Here is a 21109-nt window from a genome sequence, read left to right as displayed (position 1 = left end):
GCACTTTCTCATGCTAGAGCGAGCAAGCGAACCGCATTTAGAATCCGTGGGAATCCTTTTGGAGACTTCGATTGTCTTGTGGGAGAACAAAGGCTCTTTGTAGGCGCGCTGTAGCGAGAAAGTGTGGGATGTTGTTCTAACGTTTTTTTTCTTTCCTCTTGACAACAGTAGCACAGGGCAAAGTCTTATCGCTGTCATAAGCACGCCTGGTCCTCTTTTCAAAGAAACGTTCACGTACACCCACTCTTTTGATACAGTCACTATTGCACTCCCCTAAACTGTTGACACGAAAGACAAACAACACGCATAACTGTCATGGATGCCGTCACAGTGACGGGCTTGTAAAAGATCTAGTCTTAGACTTATATTTATATTTTGCCGTTTTTAAAACTGTTAATCTTTTTTGAGAAAGCCATATTAGATCTGCACAAATTGAAAGGGGTTAGCGCTGGTCCGACATTTAGTTGAATGCGATAGAAATGATAAATCAAACAAGGTTTGCATTGCTGCTGTGCATGCTAATCTAGTTGAACCTGGCACTGTTTGCGCTGGTACAGCATCGCCCCACGCATGTTGAAATAAAATTGCAATTAAATTGAATGCAAAACAGCCTCCTTTTTATATATGTTCTGCTTATTTGTGCATTATTTAAGTCAGCACTGTGCCTGGCACGACTGACCTTATGGAAAGTTATACCGACGTTGGCAGTAAATGGGGTTTCATTTAAGAGACATTTTCTACTGATCATGGCAGCTGTAATTCATCAAATGATGGAGAAGTGCATTATAGTCGGGCATGTGTCCAGACACGAAATGTAGTCGGGCACACTTTCAGTATTTTAAAGCGCTTTCGGGCGCTTCGAACACAGCGGTGGAGAGATGCCGTAGAGGCCCGAGTTAAGTGTGACACATTGTGGTGGTCTGCTGCGATTTTGCACTCGAAGCTGGCTTGTGAGATGGGCAGATTGTGTACGGTGCAAATGTTTTGGCTGGGTTTGTTGTGTTATCTGATTTACATAATTCCCTTAGACCGTTGGGTACGAAAACAAAGCAGACTGTATGTGGCAGTGTAACATTTCTTTCCCAGTGAAACTTCCTTGCTTCATGTGACCTTTTGAGTACGAAAATATTTATTTAGTTTTGTATATTTGTAATTCATAATCATCAGTTTATTGATTTCCATGGCATTTGGGCAGCCAGATGGACTTTAGATTAGGGTGGAAAGGCGTGATGTGACTGTCGGTCCACGCCGACAACAGCTCTCAACGTTTTGTTTTGAAAGGATTACGAAGCGACACAAGAATGCGTTCTTGCTTTCGAGCATCGCTAGACTGATATATCTGTAAAGTGCTCGAGCTGTCGGTATGACAAAGCTCAGCAGATTACACTCGAGATGTTTGCAAACACAAGAGGAGCTTAAAACGCATCATATCTCGTACGTGTAGCCCACTGTACAGTAGGTGGAGAACGTGAGTGTTTTTGCATGTACTTGTAATGATATTTATACATTCTTGTTAAACGCAAGGCTTCGGTTAAGTGAAAAGAGAGGTAAACGGAGTGTTTTGATGTAATTCCCTCAAAGTTGAAATCACTTTGATTTCTTTTTCTCTTTGGGTTAAGGGGGAAGCTCAGCTCGTGCCAGCTACCAGACTAATCATGCCGCTTGCCAAGAAGGAGTGTTTCCCCGTTTATTTCCCTTCCCTAGCCATTTTCAGACAGCAAATGAGGAAAACTAAAGGCTTTCATTGTTGACTCTTGTGGGGGGATTCGAGAGGCCATTTAGCTGCTTAAATTCTTGGCTGGATTCTGCTGCTCTTTATTGGGTCTGATAGTGGCCGCTATGAAGGAAATCTGCAATTGACTTCATGCAAAACGACAAGTGCACATTTGCATGCACGCATTAGCACAAAAATACCCCTTCCATTACCCACATGCATGGCTGTTGGCAAGATTTCATTGGTTAACCAGCTCCACTAGGTCTTATATTGGATAGTCAACCAGCTAACCAACATTTTATTTTTGTTGTCAGTTGTTTCCGGCTTAAGATGCCGAGATATTCAGATTAGTGCTGGAGTGATGTTGGTTATTCATCGATTTCTTCTTAACATTCTGGTCTTCCCTTAATCCTGAATATTACATCCTTGATCACATCAGATTGACTCTTTGTATATCATATCGCACAGTTTTCCTGGCACAAGGGACGCTGTGTGAAAACAAAGTCTGCAACTTGGCATGTGAGATAAGGTGTGAGAGACCTCGTTCGCGTGACATCTGGATGAAGCTTATCGCCCACAGCTTTGAGAGAAAATCGACAGCGAGACAAAAAAGGGGCAATGAGAAGGCGAGGAGATGTTGCCCTGCCAACATTAAGTGTAAAGTCAGTGGAGTGGGCAGGCAAAATGACCTGGCTTTTAGCCAGTGTCCATCATTAGAGCTCATTACAGAAACAAGGGCTCACTTCAGAAACCTTAGGGTGCGCTGCGGAAACATTAGGGCTCGCTTGTGTTGCCTTTTTACTTTGATCAATCGCAGAATTGAAAGCAGGCTTGGCAAGGTCTCGCTTGTGGCTATCGTACTGACCAACCCTGATTCTAATGATTTAATGATTTATAAGACTGTAAATAAGCCTGGAATAAATGAGTCAGGCGGAATATTTGAAGTATTTATGAATGCCTTTTGGGCCATTTAAGGCTTCCACAACACGCATTATATGAACCGACTTGTATTTAAATACAAATTCACCCTCATGTCATTTAAAACATGTATATGACTTTATCTTCTGTGGAACACAAAAGAAGATATTTTGAAAAATGTCCATATACTTCAATGGAAGTCAATGGTGTCCAGTGTTGTTTGGTTACCAAAATCGTGACCCTGGACCACAAAACCAGTCTTAAGGGTTATTTTTTCGAAATTGAGATTTATGAATCCGCTTTCCATTGACGTATGGTTTGTTGGGATTGGCCAATTTTGTTCGCGATTTTGCGAATAAAGTTTTATATATTTATGGTAGGAAACTTACAAAATATCTTCTTATCTCTATCTTTACTTAATAACCTAATGATTTTTGGCAATAAAGAAAAATAGATCATTTTGATCCCTACTATGTATTGTTGGCTATTGCTACAAATATACCCGTGCTACTTAAGACTGGTTTTGTGGTCCAGGGTCACATATATTCTTTAAATTAAAATACTTGGCCTCAAATATATTCCGTATTTCAATGTGAAAGAATGATAATTCAGTATAAAATCTGTTTTGTGAGTATGCTAATGTATTGCTTGTGAAATCTATCCAAGATGCTCAGAGCGCCTCCAAGATGTATGAAGCCATGCATGTGAATCAACGGAGTCTTTACTTAAAAGCAGCGTTTTTATGAGCCGTTCCTTCAATTCATCTCAGCTTAAAATGCGCCAGATCGTCCATACGGATGCTTTAATGTTCGAGAACGAAGCGCCCACCGTGACTATCCAGATGGAGTCGGCTGCATTTTTCATAAACATTTAGTTCGAGTCTCATTACCCGGCTGGATTTTCTTAGGAAAATAGGCCTTCCGAGTAGATTATGAGGAGCGCGCTGTCTCTCCGAGGACAGAAATGTGACAATGGAACATTTCTCACGCATTTCTACGCCGATGAGATGGCGGACGCAGTGAACTGTTGAAAAATCATTAACGGATCCTTTTACAGTTGTTAGCCTGGCTTAGCAGAGTTATTTCCAGCTCTTCCTCAACCTTGATATCTCTCATTATTAGTCATTACCTGAACACATCATACATACGTGCTCTGCATAAGATTAGTTTTATTGGGAAAGCATGACATTGAAAGGCCTAGATCCGGGAGGCGTTTTTTGGAGATTCTGATGTTGTAATCCACTCAGCCATGCTTATGCCCGGGTGTTTGGTGTACAATGCTCATAAGCAGGACAGAACAAATCACGATAGGCACCCTGGGATTATCGCCTGCCACAAATCGAAACTGAGAAACGTGAGTGTCAGAAATATCCTCCTCCTCCGGAACGGCTTCACCGCCTCGCTCTTTAAGCCGTCAACCCTGTGTTTGTTCTTGTCTTTGACAATGGGGTTATTAGGATCACAAAGCCGTATTACATGTGTGTTACATGTGACCTACTGATGTACACACTCCATTATACCATTCCAAAAATGTGTTTTCTCCCAGTAATTATTTTCATTGGAAACTCTTCAGTCACAGGGTTGAGCCAACTCCCCGTATCACCTTTGGCAGCACCATTAGTGGTCGCCATGTCACTTGTCAATTAACCGGAGCTTTAGGGAAACAACAGGAGAGCTCCGTGCGAGCTGAATCCGCGCGCCCCGAGCCCTCCAATAAATCAATAACGGGACGTGCGAGACCGGTTGGGAGGAGCTGCCCGAGGCCAGACCTGAGATTTGAGCCTATCCTTTACAGGCAAAGGAAATGCGATCGGCGCGTTCCTTATATCCATCATCCCTCCCGCTGTCAAAAACCTGTGTGTTTTAGCCGAAATAAATTAGAATATAATGATCGCGTTCACACGGTGCGTGTGCGGATCGCTCCGGTACGCCGTTGTCGCGTGATTGATTGCTTGCATAGAGGATGCAGTTCTACCCGGGGTGGATGTTTTTGTTATTTTATGGATGGGAAGCATTTATAGTCGAGTGAAAGTGGATGCCTTGGTTGCATCATTATATAGAGTTTGGTACAGGAGCGCTGCTCGCAATCAGCGTGTAGAATTGCTGGTGGGCTCCGTGTAAACCTGTAGCTCAAAAACATGCATAATGACACAAAATGACAAGCTTGAGTGTGCTGATTGTAGTTAGTGTAATCATGTGGCTTGAGAAAGGTTCTCGTCTTGGTGAATTGAGAATAACAAGGGTTTATTAAAGGGGTACACATGAACGTTCTGTCTTTTACTCCCCCTCGGGTTTTTCATTCGAGTACAAAATTTGTTTTAATGGTCTATGACTTATTATATTTCAAGTCCTTGTGAACAACAGTCTTTTGGAAACTCGGATGGTTTTGGAATGACATGATAGAGGGTAGTTTAAGGTTTTTCCACTTTTTAGTTAACTAATCCTTTAAGTCTTGTAAAAAATGTCACGAGTTTTTTTTAAGCTGAAATTTTTTAAACAATCATTTTTTCCATCAGTTTACTCATAAAATGTAAATCAGAGGAATTTTCAGAGTTTCCCCCTGAACTCAATTTTCTTATAATAATTGATCACATCAAAGTGGTTGAAAACTGTAATGAACTTTTCACCTCAGGTTGTACTTTTTTATGCTTTTACGGCAATTAGAGACAGAAATAAAGGCATTGAAAATGTTGTTGTTTTTTTCAAAAAGTGCAGTGTTTTTTCATTTCCTGACGAACAGTGAATCTAGACATCCGAAGGTTGAAAACCGCAATGAACTTTTCACCTCAGGTTGTACTTTTTTATGCTTTTACGGCAATTAAAGACAGAAATAAAGGCATTTAAAATGTGTTTTTCAAAAAGTGCAGTGTTTTTTCATTTCCTGGCAAACAGTGAATCTAGACATCCGAGGTTTTGGAAGGACAGCAACAAACTAGAGGTTTTCCATTTTTGAGTTAACTAATCCTTTAAATCTTGCAGAAAATTTCATGATTTACATTGAAATTAATCATTTTTTAAATCACTTTACTCCAATTTAAGATGTAAATTAGAGGAATTATCACGAGTTTCCCTCTGAATTCAATTTTCTTATAATTAATAACATTCAAAGTGGTTAAACAAGTGTAATTAACTTTTCACCCCAGGTTGTACATTTTAGGCTTTTAAGGAATTTAAAGATAGAAATCAAGGCATTTAAAATGTAAGGATATTTTGGTAGGATGAAAATTGTTACAGTTTATGAATCAAATACTTGGCATTTTGCTGCTGTCTTTCTGAAACCTTGTATCTCCATATTTCATGAATCATTATTATTAGTCACACTTTATGTTTGTCACTTGGCTTTGCAAATATCTAACCAATAAAAAGTATTAAAAATTGCTTCTCAATACACGGTATTTAATCATTCAAAAAGTACCATGTTTTTTTCCATTTCCTGAAAAACAGCTCATTTTAACATCCAAGGTTTTGGAAAGACGGCGACGAAAGGTTTTTTATTTTTGAGTTAACTAATCCTTTAAGTCTTGTAAATGAGGCCACCGTATGCATGCAATCTGAACTTTACACTGAAATTTTTCATAAATTAATCATTTTTGAAATCAATTTACTCATAAGATTAGAGGAATAATTAGTTTTCCTCTGAACTCAATTTTCTTATAATTAATAACATTCAAAGGGGTTGAACAAATGTAATGAACTTTTTACCACAGGCTGTACTTTTTAGGCTTTTAAGGCATTTTAAAACAGAAATTAAGGCATTTAAAAGGCAATGAAATTTGTCTGAAAACAATTTATGCATCGAGTACTTTGAAAATGCAGCGCTGTCCAACATTCCAGTATAGTCTTGTCTTAATAAAGCCATTTATTTAATAACATTGGCCATTTTTAGCTCCGTCACACTGGCTTTTAATAGCACAAGTGTGTGCGCTGCAGAGCAGCAGATTCCGGCTCATATGTGTGTGTAGGAAAATGGAAACAGGTTTTAATGTGCAAAGGGTTTCCAGCATGTCATTAATGGAGTTCAGCCGAATAATAATGTGCCGCAGTTATGGCACTTGAGGAGCATGGCGGGCGCGCTAAAGGTCAGGAGATCTGGAGAGGTGCTTTGTCCACAAGCCCATCAACATTCTCAGACAATAATGACCTTTAACAACTTCCACGACTTTCCAAGACTCACTCGCGTGTGGGTTGTAGAAACTCCGTTTTCGATAACGTTCATAAAGGCCGGCTTAATGTTTTATTAGGCCTGCAGTAGATCGATAGCCGAACTCTCGTCACCTCGCAAGACTTTCCAAAATGCTGCTGCCGCTGGCCTAGCGCCATAAAATGGATTACAGTTTAAATCAGTGAGGATCTTAAATTGTGTTTGGGTGTCAAAGAGTGCGAGACCTTTTTAAAGCCGCAGCCTACACTCGGAAAAATAAAAATCTTCAATTGATTTCATTAAACTGTAGAAAACTTTTCCACGCAGTTATGTGGAATAATGAAGCCTTTTTGGCAAAAGAAGCTGTATTCAGCGGATACAGATTTGAGGGAGTTAATTTAGCACGTTTCTACGTAATGCCATTATATTTAAAATATTTAGAGACCATATTAAGACGTGTTTCCAGCATTCGGCTCTCTTCCAAACATTGACAATTGCTTGTTTGGTTTTTCCTGGCAATGCAGCGAGATTAAGGAAACGGCTATATTTTCAATTAGCAGGAAAATAAATTTGAAATTGGGCTGGTGTTAAAATTCATACTGGTCTAAGCTGATCATTAAAGCAAGGAAACATGATTTTAGTGTAATAAAAAGGGCTTATTAAATAATGAAATGGTTTGATGCTGGGAAGGTGGAGAGCGGTCAAAGCGTAACATAAGCCAGTTGTTCTGTCGTAGGCTGAGACACGATGAAGCAGTGCTCTGTCTCTCCTCATCCACCTCTGTCTTTTGTCTTATAGTCTCAAAGCTGGATGTCGAGGGTTCACGGATACTGTCTTCCAGCCCAATGAATTATGGATCCTGAGCTGTGGCATCTGCCAGAGATAGTGTCACAGAGACTGAGGTTAAGAGAGAGCGGAGATGTTAGCGGATTGTGTGTCTATGTTTAGTCGACAGCAGGGCTTTAAAGAGACTTTCACAATAGGCCACCCAAAAATGAACATTCGGTCATTATTTATTCAACTTCGTTTTCTTTCTGAAGAACATAAAGGGAGGAATTTGGCATAATGTTTACACTGATCTTTTCCATGTGATGTGACCAGAGGCTGTATGTGGCTATTTGTTTTTTCCATATTTGAAACTCGCCATTCACTTTCATTGTATAGAAAAGAACAATGTCAAAATCCTGCCTAACATCTCCGTTTGTGCTCTACAGTAGAAAGAAAACCATATGGATGAATTCGTGATGACAGAATTTTCATTTTTGAGTCAATTATTCCTTTAATACGCCGGTGGATTAAGAGGGAAAAATTGTCAACAAGTATGGTGGGTTATCTTATGAAAGCGCTGTTTTAGCACTTCTCCGTCTCCTGGGGAAGGGATAAAATAAACCGCCTGAAAAGCAAAAGAACGGAGGGTTTGAAAAAGAGCGTGGGAGAGCGAGAGATTGTGTACGCTTGTTACATCGTAGGGATATTAAGTTGTATCCGTGTCGTGTGGGAAGATATTTAATGTGGATATACGTGTTCGTACACATTTCCATCACTCCTGTTTATTCTTTTATGAACTGTTACACAGTAGTGGAAGACAGTGCTGTGAAAGCCAGGCTTAAAAAGAGACGGCAGTGATTTTGGGAAACCTCTTGACTTGTCTCTAGTTGCCTGAATCTGTAATGACTCCAATTGTCATGGTAACAGGGGAGATTGCTGGAGGTGGAATTTGTGATTGCTTGGCCGAGAGCGAGGAATAAGTGCAGTGGAGTTGCACGAGTCTGTGTGCCTTTCTGTAAGGCCTACTGGAGTAGATACACGGTGAACTTAAAGATCTACTTGAATTAAGCAAACTGGAGAACATCAGCTTGCTTTTGTTAGTTTCATTGTGTTTTTGCTCATACTGGGTTTATTATAGTTACATTCTGGTGCATAACTCGTGTATGCCTTATATTGTGCTTGTTGAACTTGTAACTTGTTGAAGAGTCATTACTTTTCTTTTTTATATTTCGTTTTTATATATTATTCTTACAAAATGATGGTAGACATAACTTAACAGTAAATGGGTAATTGACAAATAAACCGCACATGTGTCCTATGGTGTAATATAGCAGAAATTTAGAAAAAAAACAATGAAGTTAAATCTCTCTTATGGTATTATTATAAATGATAATAATGATCATATTAAATAATATAGTATACTATATAATAATAATAACAATAATAATAATAATAATGATATATTATTTAATATGATGAGTTGAAATCAAAAATCATGTTTTTTTTGTTCATAATATAAATAATATGAATCAAACTGCAGTTGGGTTGTTTTGATTAAGTAATAATAACTAAAAAAAATGCAGCTCACAATATAAATAGGAACACACAATAAAAACATAACGAAAAAACATGATTTTTGAAACATTTTATTTTTTATTTTGGTCTCACATCCTAGGACATATGTACAGTTTAATTGTCAACTACCCAAATACAGCAACTTAATACATTGACAAAAAGAAAACAATTATTTTACTAATATTGTGAATGTCAATAAGGGCATTAAATTAGTAATCTAAAAAAATATTATATATATATATATATATATATCATATATAATACCGTATGATATTCAAATAAATAAATATTAATTTAAATAAATTGTCTATAATATATAAATTAAGTATAATAGTATAAAATGAGTTAAATAATAATGAAAAAGTTGTAATAAATAATAAAGAAGCATGAAGCATTATGCACTGTGGCAAGCACTTTTAAAAAATTGTTTACCACAAACTGTAGAGATGTAGATTTTCTAGCAGATTGGGGTGGTTGCCTTTTTAAGTTATTGGAGCTACTTACAAAAAGCTCAAAGTCGTACATTTTTACACATTCTGCATGTATTCAACATCAGCTGCAGGACCAGCATTATTTATATATTGACCCGTGTAGAACAGTGGTAGCCGAAATCAATTCGGTGGTCTTGCATGGCACCATTACTGTCCTTCAAACTGAAAAGTCTCGCTCTGTAATCTTTTGATTAAATCAGAAAATAAATACAATTACACTCCTTGACATCACGTCTGCGCTCTCACAATATAGACGTCACTTCAAGTGCGTTCCTTGCAGGTTGCGGCATGAAATGGGGCTAATCCCTTCTGAAGCAGGTGTTTCTTTAGTGTTTGTGACTTGGACGCATTCCCGCTATTTGGTTGGAATGCAAAGACTGACCGGTTAGTTGCGGGCGGAGGGGCAAGAAGCATTGTTCATTGTAACTCGCAGCTCTTCTTCTTTGCATGATCACACTGTGACAGTCACGGTTTTTCTCCCTATTCCATTTGTGTGTTTCTCTTTCTCGCTGTCTTCTTGTGTGTCCGCTGTGCCGCGGCGTAATCTCACCTGGTCAGCTCCCAGGCGTAGAAGGAATGGACGTTTGTGTTGTGTTCTCACGTGATGGGATCCGGCAAACTTGGCTCACACCATGCGACTTGTAGCTGGGAACTGGGGGCGTCCAAAAACGTTTTAGAACAGAACCAAAGAGTACACCACTCCCTATGGTGAAGAATAGCAGTGACACCACCAACATCACCAGGCGCCACAAGATCAATTCTGATGTGTTTGTGCTCCTCTGCAGAGTCGACCGAAGACCCTTCCAGCGCGGGTGTGGTGGCCGGCGCCATTCTGGGCAGCCTCTTGGCCCTCGTATTGGTCAGCGCGCTGGTTGCTGTATTGGTAACGCGTAGCCGGCGCCAACAGCACGGGTATTCGGGCGACGGCGAGCAGGGAGGTTACGGCAACAAAACTCGGCTTTTCGGCGGCAAGAAAGCTAGCAAAAACGGCACCGGTGCAAACAACAACGGGCCGATCTACACGTACCGCGAGGGTGAGCCGGGAACCCTGATGGCTAAGTGCAATGAATTCCCGCACATGACCAGCGGCATGCCAACGGCCCATGACATCCTGTTGAGCGGTGAGCTAAACGAAGCACAGCGCAGGAAGTTCGAGGCCCTGAATGACAGCATGGAGGAGGAAGAGGACGAGAGGTACGACCGCTTTGGCGGACTGCCGCCCAGCTACCAAATCCACCGGCGCGAGGAAGAGTGTGCACCGTACCTTGACGACGACATGGAGTCTCAGCGAGACGGCTCCATCATTTCACGGACTGCCATCTATGTCTGAACAGCGAGGAGACGAAGACAAGATGGATGTGCGATACGCCTGACTGATATTTACTTGATCCGTACTTGACCTTTCAAACAGTTTTAAGAAAACGTGCCGTGCAACCGGTTAATGTTATTTCTGTGGGAAAAAGCACTCATCATCTAGACATTAAACTTTTTACATCGTAATGCATAGTTCTGTGTGAGGCATAATATGAAAGATTGACCTGAAGTATTTGACATTCGTGCATTTGGCGGGCGCTTTTATCCAAAGCGACTTTCGGTGCTTTTAAGGTAAACGTTTTGTCAGGAAGTTTTGTTCTTTAGACATTGTGATTGTTGTGTAAGTGTAACTTCTTGATGATGCCCGTTTTCACAAGACTTTCTGTGGTTTAGTCATTAAACAGCACAATAGTTTAGGCCCTTTAAAAGGTGTAGAAAGTCTTGCGATTAAGTCTTTGCCGGGAACATCATCTCTGAGAACAGCTGGATCTTTTGTCAGCAAAAGACACATTGCACCGGCCGTTCCCGGCATCTAGGTCGTTCGTCTACGTGGCACTGATCAATTCAGTCGGCGCTCAACTTTCTCCGTTTTTTAGCTCTTGTTCATTAATCGGATGTCTTGTTACGGTAAAGGAATTTTCGGAATGACTCCAGGGGTTCTAGGAAGAGGCGTAAGAATGTTTTTCCCTCCCCTGCCTCTGCAGAACAGCGCGTTCCAGGCGATGTTTAATTCAGGAGGCAGGAAGTGTTGTGCGTTAGCCGCGCACGCGGCGTCTTAGGCCGACGCTGTGAGCGTCCAGATTAATCCAGTTATGTCAAAACTGTAGAAAACCAAGTCGAAAAACTGCAAACAGGCCGCTTGTAGGAGCGAACCAAACGCCCACAGTGTGACTTCAACCCTCTCCGGCAGACAAATCCCTTGTTTTCCATTAAAAGAAAAACAGTGTTGACACTCCACTAAAAACAGATTAAATTGATTGATAGAAACTGTGGATTGGTGGCTGGCGTGCCTTGAGAGAGCGCCACTGACGTGCCTTCGAGTGGAGGATTATATGACCGTGGAGTGCGGACGGACCCCGGCGGGAAACGTTAAGCCGGACGGCATATGCTGCTTGGTTCAGTCGAGTCCACGGTCTTGAAAAACTGCCAGCTGTGAAAAAAGGTCAAAGGGTAATGCACTCTCACCGTATGCTCCGCTGTGAGATTAGGCCGCTCGGTTTACAGACCGGGTTTTTCTTGAGCGGGTCAGCGGTTTGTTTTGAAGTCTAGCATATAAGATTACTTTTAAAAAATATATATGTAATTTCAGAGGTTTATTGATGTCTACTGATATAAACTGTGTTTGTGTAACCTTAAAAATGTGTGTATTCCAGATGTGTTTGCCGTATTTGGTCAGCGCATGTTTTGCATAATAACATGCGGATTGTATGGATTCTTTGGCAGCGCTTTGAATTACTTAAACCGTGAGTCATTCATCCTTGGTTTCAGATTAGCGAGACTTCGGCGGAGGGAAGTTAGACCGATAATGACAAAGAATCCTCTCGCTTCAGCACGCGCACACCAATGTGATACTTCCTCAGACACTTCCTCCATGCAGCAGTGCAGATACACCGTGAGTTAATTTGGAGATTATACTATCTGAACAAGGCGAGTGTAAAGGCAGTAGTTACTATAGCCTACAGAGACGTTCACCCACAATCGCAAGATTCGTCGTTTTTTTGTTGCATCACTGCACTGAAAAATAAGGATGGGAAAGCTATTTTCCCAGAGCTGCTGAGCCTCGATTTATTCAGGCTTATATTACCGGCCACAAAAACCAAGATGTGCAGAATGAAAAGGGATGGAATAAGTGAACAGTGGGTTGTTTGCAGATGCAAAGGTATTAACGCCACCAAACCGTTTTAGTTGTGAAATTGAATCCGCGTCAGGCAGATTCATGCATTCGGTGAGGCCCGTGAGCTGGGATATTGCAGAGATGGCCGGGCACGTTGGAGTCTAAAATGAAATTAGACTTTTCATACCTAGCAAAGTTGCCAAATGACGTTTTTGCAATGAGTAGCATTAGCGTTTTAGTCGAAACTTTTGTTGAACTTTAGAATGTTATGAGAGAAGATTTGTATTGAGGGTTAGATATTGATACCTTGTTCTCATCTGCACAGTCCCAAGGCTACATACAGATCAAATATTGGGTGTCGGGAGGATCTGTCAAAAGCATGTCTGGGTTATATTTCACCCTTAAGTCAAAAGAGCTGTATTGTGCTTCAAGAAAATGAAGCCTGATTTTGAGCACTATTAAGACTTTCTGCATTCAGATGGTATTTTTCTGTAAAATAAGCACAAACATTATTTCCCAGAGTATTGTAATAAAATAATTATTTATCGAATTTTATGCGCTCTGGGTTTTTAAGCCATGGTTGGGAAATGTCCATATTTAATCCAACCATGGGTTAAAACAACCCAACATAAGTTAATTGAAACCCAACAACCGGGTTTGTCCATATTTTACTCAAGCAAAGGTTGAGTGTGGTCCAAACTTGATTGAAATTCTGATTTCGGGCTGAAATATGACCAGGGCATATTTTCATGACTTTCGTCTACGGATTGTTTCACAATTTTATGAAAAAAAGTATATTTTGATAATAAGCTGATGTAAGTGCCTTCTGGGATGTGTTTTTAGCCTAGAGATGAAAGTTGGCCACAATTCATCGGAGACTCTGTAAATGAATGCCAGACCTAGATATTGGAAAAAAGTATAAAACAGAAAAACAAGATTGTTAGAGACGATGGCAAATTGCCCCCATATGGTGTTTTTAATTAATGATGTAAGCCATTATTACCCCATCAGCTGTAGAAGACTTCCTTTGCTGATTGTAACTTTTTCGTTTTACTCTGAAATGTTGTGTTGTGTCTATAAAGAGCAATGAGATGAACGCAAACTTAGACAGCCAATCACGACTTACTTCCTGTTTTTGTGTAAATAGTGCTATTCGACACAAATTGTTACGTACATACGTATCACAAACCGCTGTACCACAACACGTCTATCAAAAGTTCAATCTGTACTTTTGTTTTTATTTGTTGAGTTTGTAATTATAATGGATGGAAATACAGTGCTATTCTGTGAGGTGTTGATGGTGTATCTTGACGTGACGTGTCTTGTGTGTGACGCATATATATACTGTATATGTATGTATTTATCATCAAGATATCCAGTAAAAGTGTATTTATCAGTACTGTAAATAACAGTTGAGGTCACATACGGCCAATACCAAATATAAGAGCAGACGTAGTACACTAGATGAGAATAACCTCAGTTGCCTTGATGCGGGTGGTGTTGCCTGCTTCACACTGGTGGGAGTAATGCCTATATAGCAGATGTAGCTTCCCAGACGCACACTAGTTAGTATGGACAGTACAGTAGACTGACGTTCACACATAAACATTATGCACTGACACACACACACCCTTCAACACTAAACCCGTATGCATACTAGACTGTAGCAATGTCTAAGATTGTCATATTTCACTCCAAAGTCGACAATGAAATGTTTTTGCGAAATAAGAAATGATTTTTACTGTGTGACATATTTAAAACAAGTATTTGCACGTTGATGGCAAAAAACAAATTTCATTACTTAGTTGTGCCAAAAAAAGTTTTTATTGATCACGGTCACATTTGTTATATTGCTTTTAATGTATGCAAATTGTAATAATAAATTGCTAAATTCTGGTAATGAGAAACTAATGAGAATAGCCACAGAGAATCGTGAGGAAAATGTCCAGATGTGTTACGGTAATGAGAATTTGCATGCACGTGCTTAATTTCCATTAAAATAATGTCCAAAAGCAGTCTTAATGGAACTAAAGCGGCCTTAATGAAAAATAATCGACTTTTTCTTTGGATTTGGAGTAAAATATGACCCGGACATGTAGGATTCACCTTCAGCGCACCCCGCACACACTGTTGCTGCCAAGGATTTGTTCTCCACAAAAACAAACAAGGTACCAATTACACTGACGTCCAACAGTATTATCCTATTTTGCAAAAGACAAGATCAATATTCTTCTAAGTTTCCACCGTTCACTGGTCGTGGGGTTTTATTACCCAGAAAGATGAAGAGGGAACCGCTGGGGCATTAATCCTCTTTGAAAAGAGTGCCACAGCGGGCAGAATACCGGCGGGATAAAAACCAATGTTTTTGGCATGCAATTACGCAGCCTGTCCTCGACTACTGTTCTTTAAAAAAAAAAACAGAAATGGGTTATGGCATCTTCAGTTTGCAACTGCCTCTAGTCTCAAAGCAACTCGGAGCCATTAAGAGAAATTGTGATTCCGCACAAGGTGTTTTCCCACTCGGTTCCGTCTCATCAGCTTCTTGTGAATACTATAAATAAATTAGAGAACGAGCAAACGCATTACTAATTGATACGCAACCCTGAATTACCTCCACGTCGTTCCATTGTTCTGCGTTTGGCTTTGCTGCTTTTTTTGTTTTTATTGTGTACAAGATGCTTGGTCTCTCTTTCAGGGGGAAGGAACGGTTTCATGTCACGCACACACAAAGACAACTTGTATGGTGTGTTTAATTGGAGCAAGGAAGAAAAACCGCTGTACGTTTCCAAGCCCCTGTTCGTCCTGTCACATTATTTTTGTATACTGGTTGTAATTAAAACCTGGTGGATTTCTAAGTATTTTGTCTTGCGTGTGTTTGTTGACCTCTTCTGCTTCAAGCATCAAATATGTAACGCTGATTTCCAGGGGCCCTCATAGCGCAGCCACGCGCCAATTCAAAGCTTACACAGCAGGTCCCAGAATGAAATCACTTTTGACCCCCGTCTGACTAGGACTGAATTGAAACTCAATCCTGGGAGGACGTTGATGTGATTTTTTTTCTTTTTTTGCATGATGGGATTCTGAACTGTGCTGAGAGCTCAACTTCTTAAACTCACGTCTGTGGACCATTTTGCAGTAGTTATATGATGTTAGGTTTTGGTTGAAATGTTATTGGTCATTATTTGGTTTTAAATAGAATTTGCAGTTTTAACAGTGTGCATAATGCTGAATTGTGAAAATAATTGAATGTTTTTAAGCACTTCAAAAAATACTTATACCATGGTCTGTTTGAATACTCGATTCTGATTGGCGTTTTTACCTGTCTGATCAAAACTTGCACTGCAAACATCAATAACAGATTTAACTTGGCAAATTACCATGGTATAAGTGGGATAATCCACGGCTAGCCTTGCATTAAAGGATTTTAATGCACTTCACGTCGGGTGGTTCTTGGTCTCCACGTCGTGCATTAAATTTCTTTAATACACGGCTATCCGTGGATTATCCCTTACATAACTCTTTTTATTTGAATTACTTTTTCACAATGATGTACGAAATATATACTGATATTGATTGTATTATAAGTTATAAATAATAAGATGTATTATATTACATTACATTACATTATACAATGGTTACAAACTCTCTCTCTCTTTCTCTCTCTCTCTCTCTCTCTCTGCCTACGTATTTTAAATGTGATTTGTTGATCAAAAAAAGAGAGAACACAAAATAATTTGACTGATAGCATCATATCAATAAGACATTGCGATAATATTGTTGTCATTAATACTTTTTGGCCACAATTATTATGTAGTGAAAATCTGATAATGTGACAGCCCTATTATAAACAGAACACTATCCTCATAAATATTATTTTGATAGAAATATAGACTTAACCCGACACACTGGAAGGAATCTTCCCAGCTTTCTATAATCCTTGACATGCTAATAGCTTTTGACAAACCTGCAGCCCATTGTGTGTCCGCATTCTCAGCGAGACACCTCTCAACCTTGAGGGCCCACTTCAGGCACCCGCATCTGTCGCCTTGACAACACTCTGCCACTGTTCTGTCACCACCGCTTTCATTCCTTCCCCGCACAAGGACGTGAGCTCGGGCAGAGTCGGCTCGGCTTTTGTGCGAAGCGCACAAACACAGATCACGCTGACAAGCTTGTAAGAGCCTTTTATGTGGCTCTGTATTATTGTTAGATTAGGAAAGATGCATCAGTCAATGTTTGTCATTGATTAGATGAAAAAGGAGCGATCTCTTGATAATCTCATCTAATTCTCTTCCAGTCTCTATAGATCACAGACAGAGATGATTGTCACAACATCATTGTACCGAACTGTTGTTGGACTTTCTGAATAAATGCGTGTCGACATGTTCTTATTAGAGATCTTCAAGTGCACCAATTCACCCGGGTTCACTATGCATGTTTGTGTATATGGATCCAGGAAATGTTCACAGGTAATATGCCCAGAAAACGTTTTATTTGATTAGTAAATAAGTAAATAGAAATAGTCCAGAATCTTAGTGTAAAAATACACGTTTATTTTAGAAATATAATCAAAAATGCGTTCACACGGATTGTTCACACAATTGTTGTGAATTTACAGTGTTCTGTACAGTCATGAGGTCATACGTCTTGTCCAACAGAAATTTGTCAGGTATCTTTTTGTGCATCGTCTTTGTGATCGAAACCCAGATACAGAATAACATTAAATGGAGTGTGCTTATGGCTTTTGTTCAATAAATATGGCATTTTCTCTGGTCTTGTGATACATAAGCACATCTTCAACAGACATACCAGAGCTGATAAGTGTTTAATAAGGTTTCTTGGGAAATGTGCCTTTGTGATTTTATTTTCACAGTAAACGAGGACAAACTGTGGGTGCTACTGGAATAAGTGCTGTTTCTCCAGAAATGTCGTCCTGCCCTTTGTTTCACCTCCTTTAACACACATTTTTCCTGCGGCTTCTCTCCCTGTTAGTTTCACAATGTTGTTTTTTGGCACACCGAGCACTGATAGGCCTCAATTATCTGGTGTAGTCGAGTGCTCAAAGTTTTTGTTTGGCCTGGCTTCACGCTGTAGTCCACCGGTCAATAGCAGGTCTGCAATTTACACGTAAACACGGCAAAACAATGTTTCACAGTCTCTCAGAGATCTCATTTGCTGTGTTTGAACTGAAGAAGTGCAGAAAAATCTCATTAATGTGTCAGTAGTTTCTCCTAAAAACCAATGATATTACATACAGAGCCTGAAATAGTGTCATCTGGTTCCTTTTTTGCTTTCTAAAGCATTTTAGGAGAAATGTCTGAGACACATGAAGCTTAAAGCATTTGCCATGGAAGAGCAAGTTTTACTCTCAAGAAAGAAAATCAACTCTTTAAGTTAAATGAAATGCGTATGTGTCTATCAAGCACCGTTTTTGCCCCAAACTCTTTGTCTTCTTTATTTTATAGGTTCACGTCACAATAGTTTTGCTTGTAATATAAAGTGATCTGTTCATTTATCAAGCTCCTGTACGGTACTTTCACAAATGTCTCTTTCTGCCTGGAGAGGAATGGAAGCTCTTTTTCTACCTATTACCTCAGCCATCCATTCCCTGGGCGTGAAATAATTCACAATTTCTCAGATATTATCTTTTTCATTTTGCCTCGTCAAATTCATTTGAATTACTTTATACCTCCGATTTAAGATTTATTCATTTCGCAGTCTTTTGTGCTTAGACTCATTACGGTTAACACCCCGGGTCGGATACAAAATTTTATTAGTAGTCTTCCCTCGAACCCCCTCATGGGGTCTTAAGAAATTGAGACATTACCAGCCAAATGCCCCATGCTGAAGTAATGAGCCACTGAAACGTGGCGGGGGGCGGTGAGGGAGTTTTTTTTAACACCGCCTTTTTCTGCTTCTGCGGTTCGTTCGCAGTCTGTACTGAAGATAAAAATGCGCTAAATGTTTGTTATTGAAGGTTTTGTGCCACAATGCCAGTTCGGGTTTCTTGTGACCTCGTGAAATTCTTGTGAAGTTTTTATGGCTTGCAGCGTGCTGGAAGCTTCAGTCTATAAAATGAGCCTGTCTGACTCCAAAGCGAACTCCATTTACTTTCAAGTGATGCAGTGACAGGCAGTTTAAATATATTCTCCAAATCAAGTAGACTTGGGCAACTTTAGATGCTTTTAACCTGAGTTCATGTGCCACGCTCACCGTGCTCGGATTGATGATGTAGATGTACCGCGGTTCAAACCTTAAAGCACAATGTGAGGAGAGACCAGCAGAGGAAGCAAGAATAATTTATTCACCCGCATGTCTTTTAATGTGACACTATGTGACTCTTTCTTCGGCGCAACACAAAAGATATTTTGAGAAATGTCCATACAATGGAAGTCAATGGGGCTTAGTGTGGTTTGGTTACCAACGTTCTTCAAAATATCTTCTTTAGTGTTCTGCAGAAGAAAGAAAGTCATATAGGTTTGTACTGACATGAGGGTGAATAAATGATGACCAATTTTTCTTTTTGGGTGAACTGTCCCTTTAAATGTATGTTTAATGCCATAACACAATGCCATGCTGTGATTGAAGATGTTGAAGAACTTAGAAACCATGTCAGATGGATGAAATGTTATCATCCATTAACATCAATAATGAATGTGGTGTAAAAGCTGTGGCTCATGTTTAGCTCATGTACTTCATCTTGAGATGAGATGAGTGAGGAATCTGGCTGGTGACATAGTATCTCCATCCTGACTTTAAACTCCCGCAAAAATCGTACTCGACAGCTCAACTTATAATAATGAATCATTATTATGCGCTAAGCGTTATGAATCGGAGTGTGGAAAAAAAAACATTATTTAATGTATATTATTATTTTCATGTATTTGATCAATAAATAATTTTTGATCATTTTCAACACCCAAAAAGTTGCAGATTGCAGCATTAACGAAGTAGTTCACCCAAAAATGAAAAACGTGTCAACGTTAACTCACCTCTTCTCATTTCAAATCTGTACGACTCTCTTTCTTCTGCAGAACACAAAAAAAGATATTTTGAAGAATGTTGTTAACTGGCACCCATTCACTTGCATTGGTTGTGTGTCCATACAACAGAAGTGAATGGGTGCCGACACTGTTCGGTTACAGACTTTCTTCAAAATATCTTCTTTTTGTTTCCGCGGAAGAAAGAAAGTCACTCAGGTTTGAAATGACAAGAGGGTGAGTAAATGATGACAGAATTTCCATTTTTGGTTGAACTTTTAAGTAAACCGCAGAAAATTAAATATAGAGTAAATAAAGAAATCACAGTCCGATAAATGTAATGCAAATGTGTTTATTTCATGACGGCTCAATAATATTGGGTTGACCAGGAGAAGATTAAAACCAATGTTATCAAATTAACAAGCAAATGCATTTGCTAGAATTAAACATTTCTGACTTGTGATCAATGAATTTATTGATTCGTTCATGTTAAAAAGGTTCTCTTGAATCTCTTTATGTAGGACCTGTGCTGTATGTGGTCAGTTCCCTCCTCACAGGGGAACTTCTAGCCTTGCTAAATGTTAATGCCTTTTTGATTAACCATCAAAAGGAGCAAAGCTTGCCTTTGGGGAAAGTAGGTACAGTATGTAAAAGGTAAATATGTGCGTGTATACTGTATACTGTATATGCGGCGGTGTAAGTGTTGCTGTGGGCTGTACAGATCAGGAGTGTAACCCAATCATCATCCCTCGTCTGACGCTCCCTGCCCTCCAGCCGTGGAATTAAACTCTCTCGCCCTTCTGCTTGATGCTGTGCTCTTCCACCACCCGGCACGGATGACCTCACAGAGAGAGGTTGGGGGGCACATCGGACTGTCTGGCTGCTTTAGTATTGACGTTTCCTAATGGTCTGTCTGCGTCGAGCTAATGGGGGAATGGGATTGGCTGTGACTTGAATCTTATATTTCAGTGACGCGTGTTCGGCCGTTTTACGTGCCGTGCCGTCTGTAGTGGGCATATACAGTCTGTAGGGGCCTGGGTTAAATGTAATAACTGTCCATTAGGTTCAGCAAAGCAGAACCCATGTTTAGCGTGTAGACGGTCACGGTTATTTGCAGAATAAAGTTATTGAGATTACATTGTGGGTTTTTTAGAGAAGTGCGTTTAATTTCCGTGTTCTCTGAAGGAACCTTTAGATACAGTAGATGGCTTTCTATATGGAGCTAGAATATAAAGACCTTGAGGTATAATATTAAAGGTACTTTCTGCAATAAAAAGGTACAAAAATGTGATTTTTCACATGGGTGACAGAGGGTGCTTAACCTTCAGAAAATGTCCATCCACCTCAGCAACTCTATCATAAGAGCTGTTTTCTT

General features: G+C 39.8%; 1 protein-coding gene across 2 annotated transcripts in view; it reads left to right on the top strand.

The window, feature by feature from the left end:
- pvrl2l (PVR cell adhesion molecule related 2 like) overlaps positions 1–21109 on the top strand; it is a 100797-nt gene that overhangs the window by 44167 nt on the left and 35521 nt on the right. Inside the window, exon 7 of one of the 2 annotated variants that reach the window (XM_057353967.1) lies at positions 10392–15878. The exons of the other annotated variant lie outside the window; for it this stretch is intronic. Coding sequence (XP_057209950.1) covers positions 10392–10936 — 545 coding nt within the window. The 3' untranslated portion in view covers positions 10937–15878. Of the gene's footprint in view, positions 1–10391; positions 15879–21109 lie in introns of those variants that run through there. 2 annotated transcript variants of the gene reach the window in all.

The sequence above is a fragment of the Triplophysa rosa genome, linkage group LG16 (genome assembly GCF_024868665.1).
Source record: "Triplophysa rosa linkage group LG16, Trosa_1v2, whole genome shotgun sequence".
NCBI classification, from domain to species: domain Eukaryota; kingdom Metazoa; phylum Chordata; class Actinopteri; order Cypriniformes; family Nemacheilidae; genus Triplophysa; species Triplophysa rosa.
This window is presented reverse-complemented; position numbering and strand designations above follow the sequence as displayed.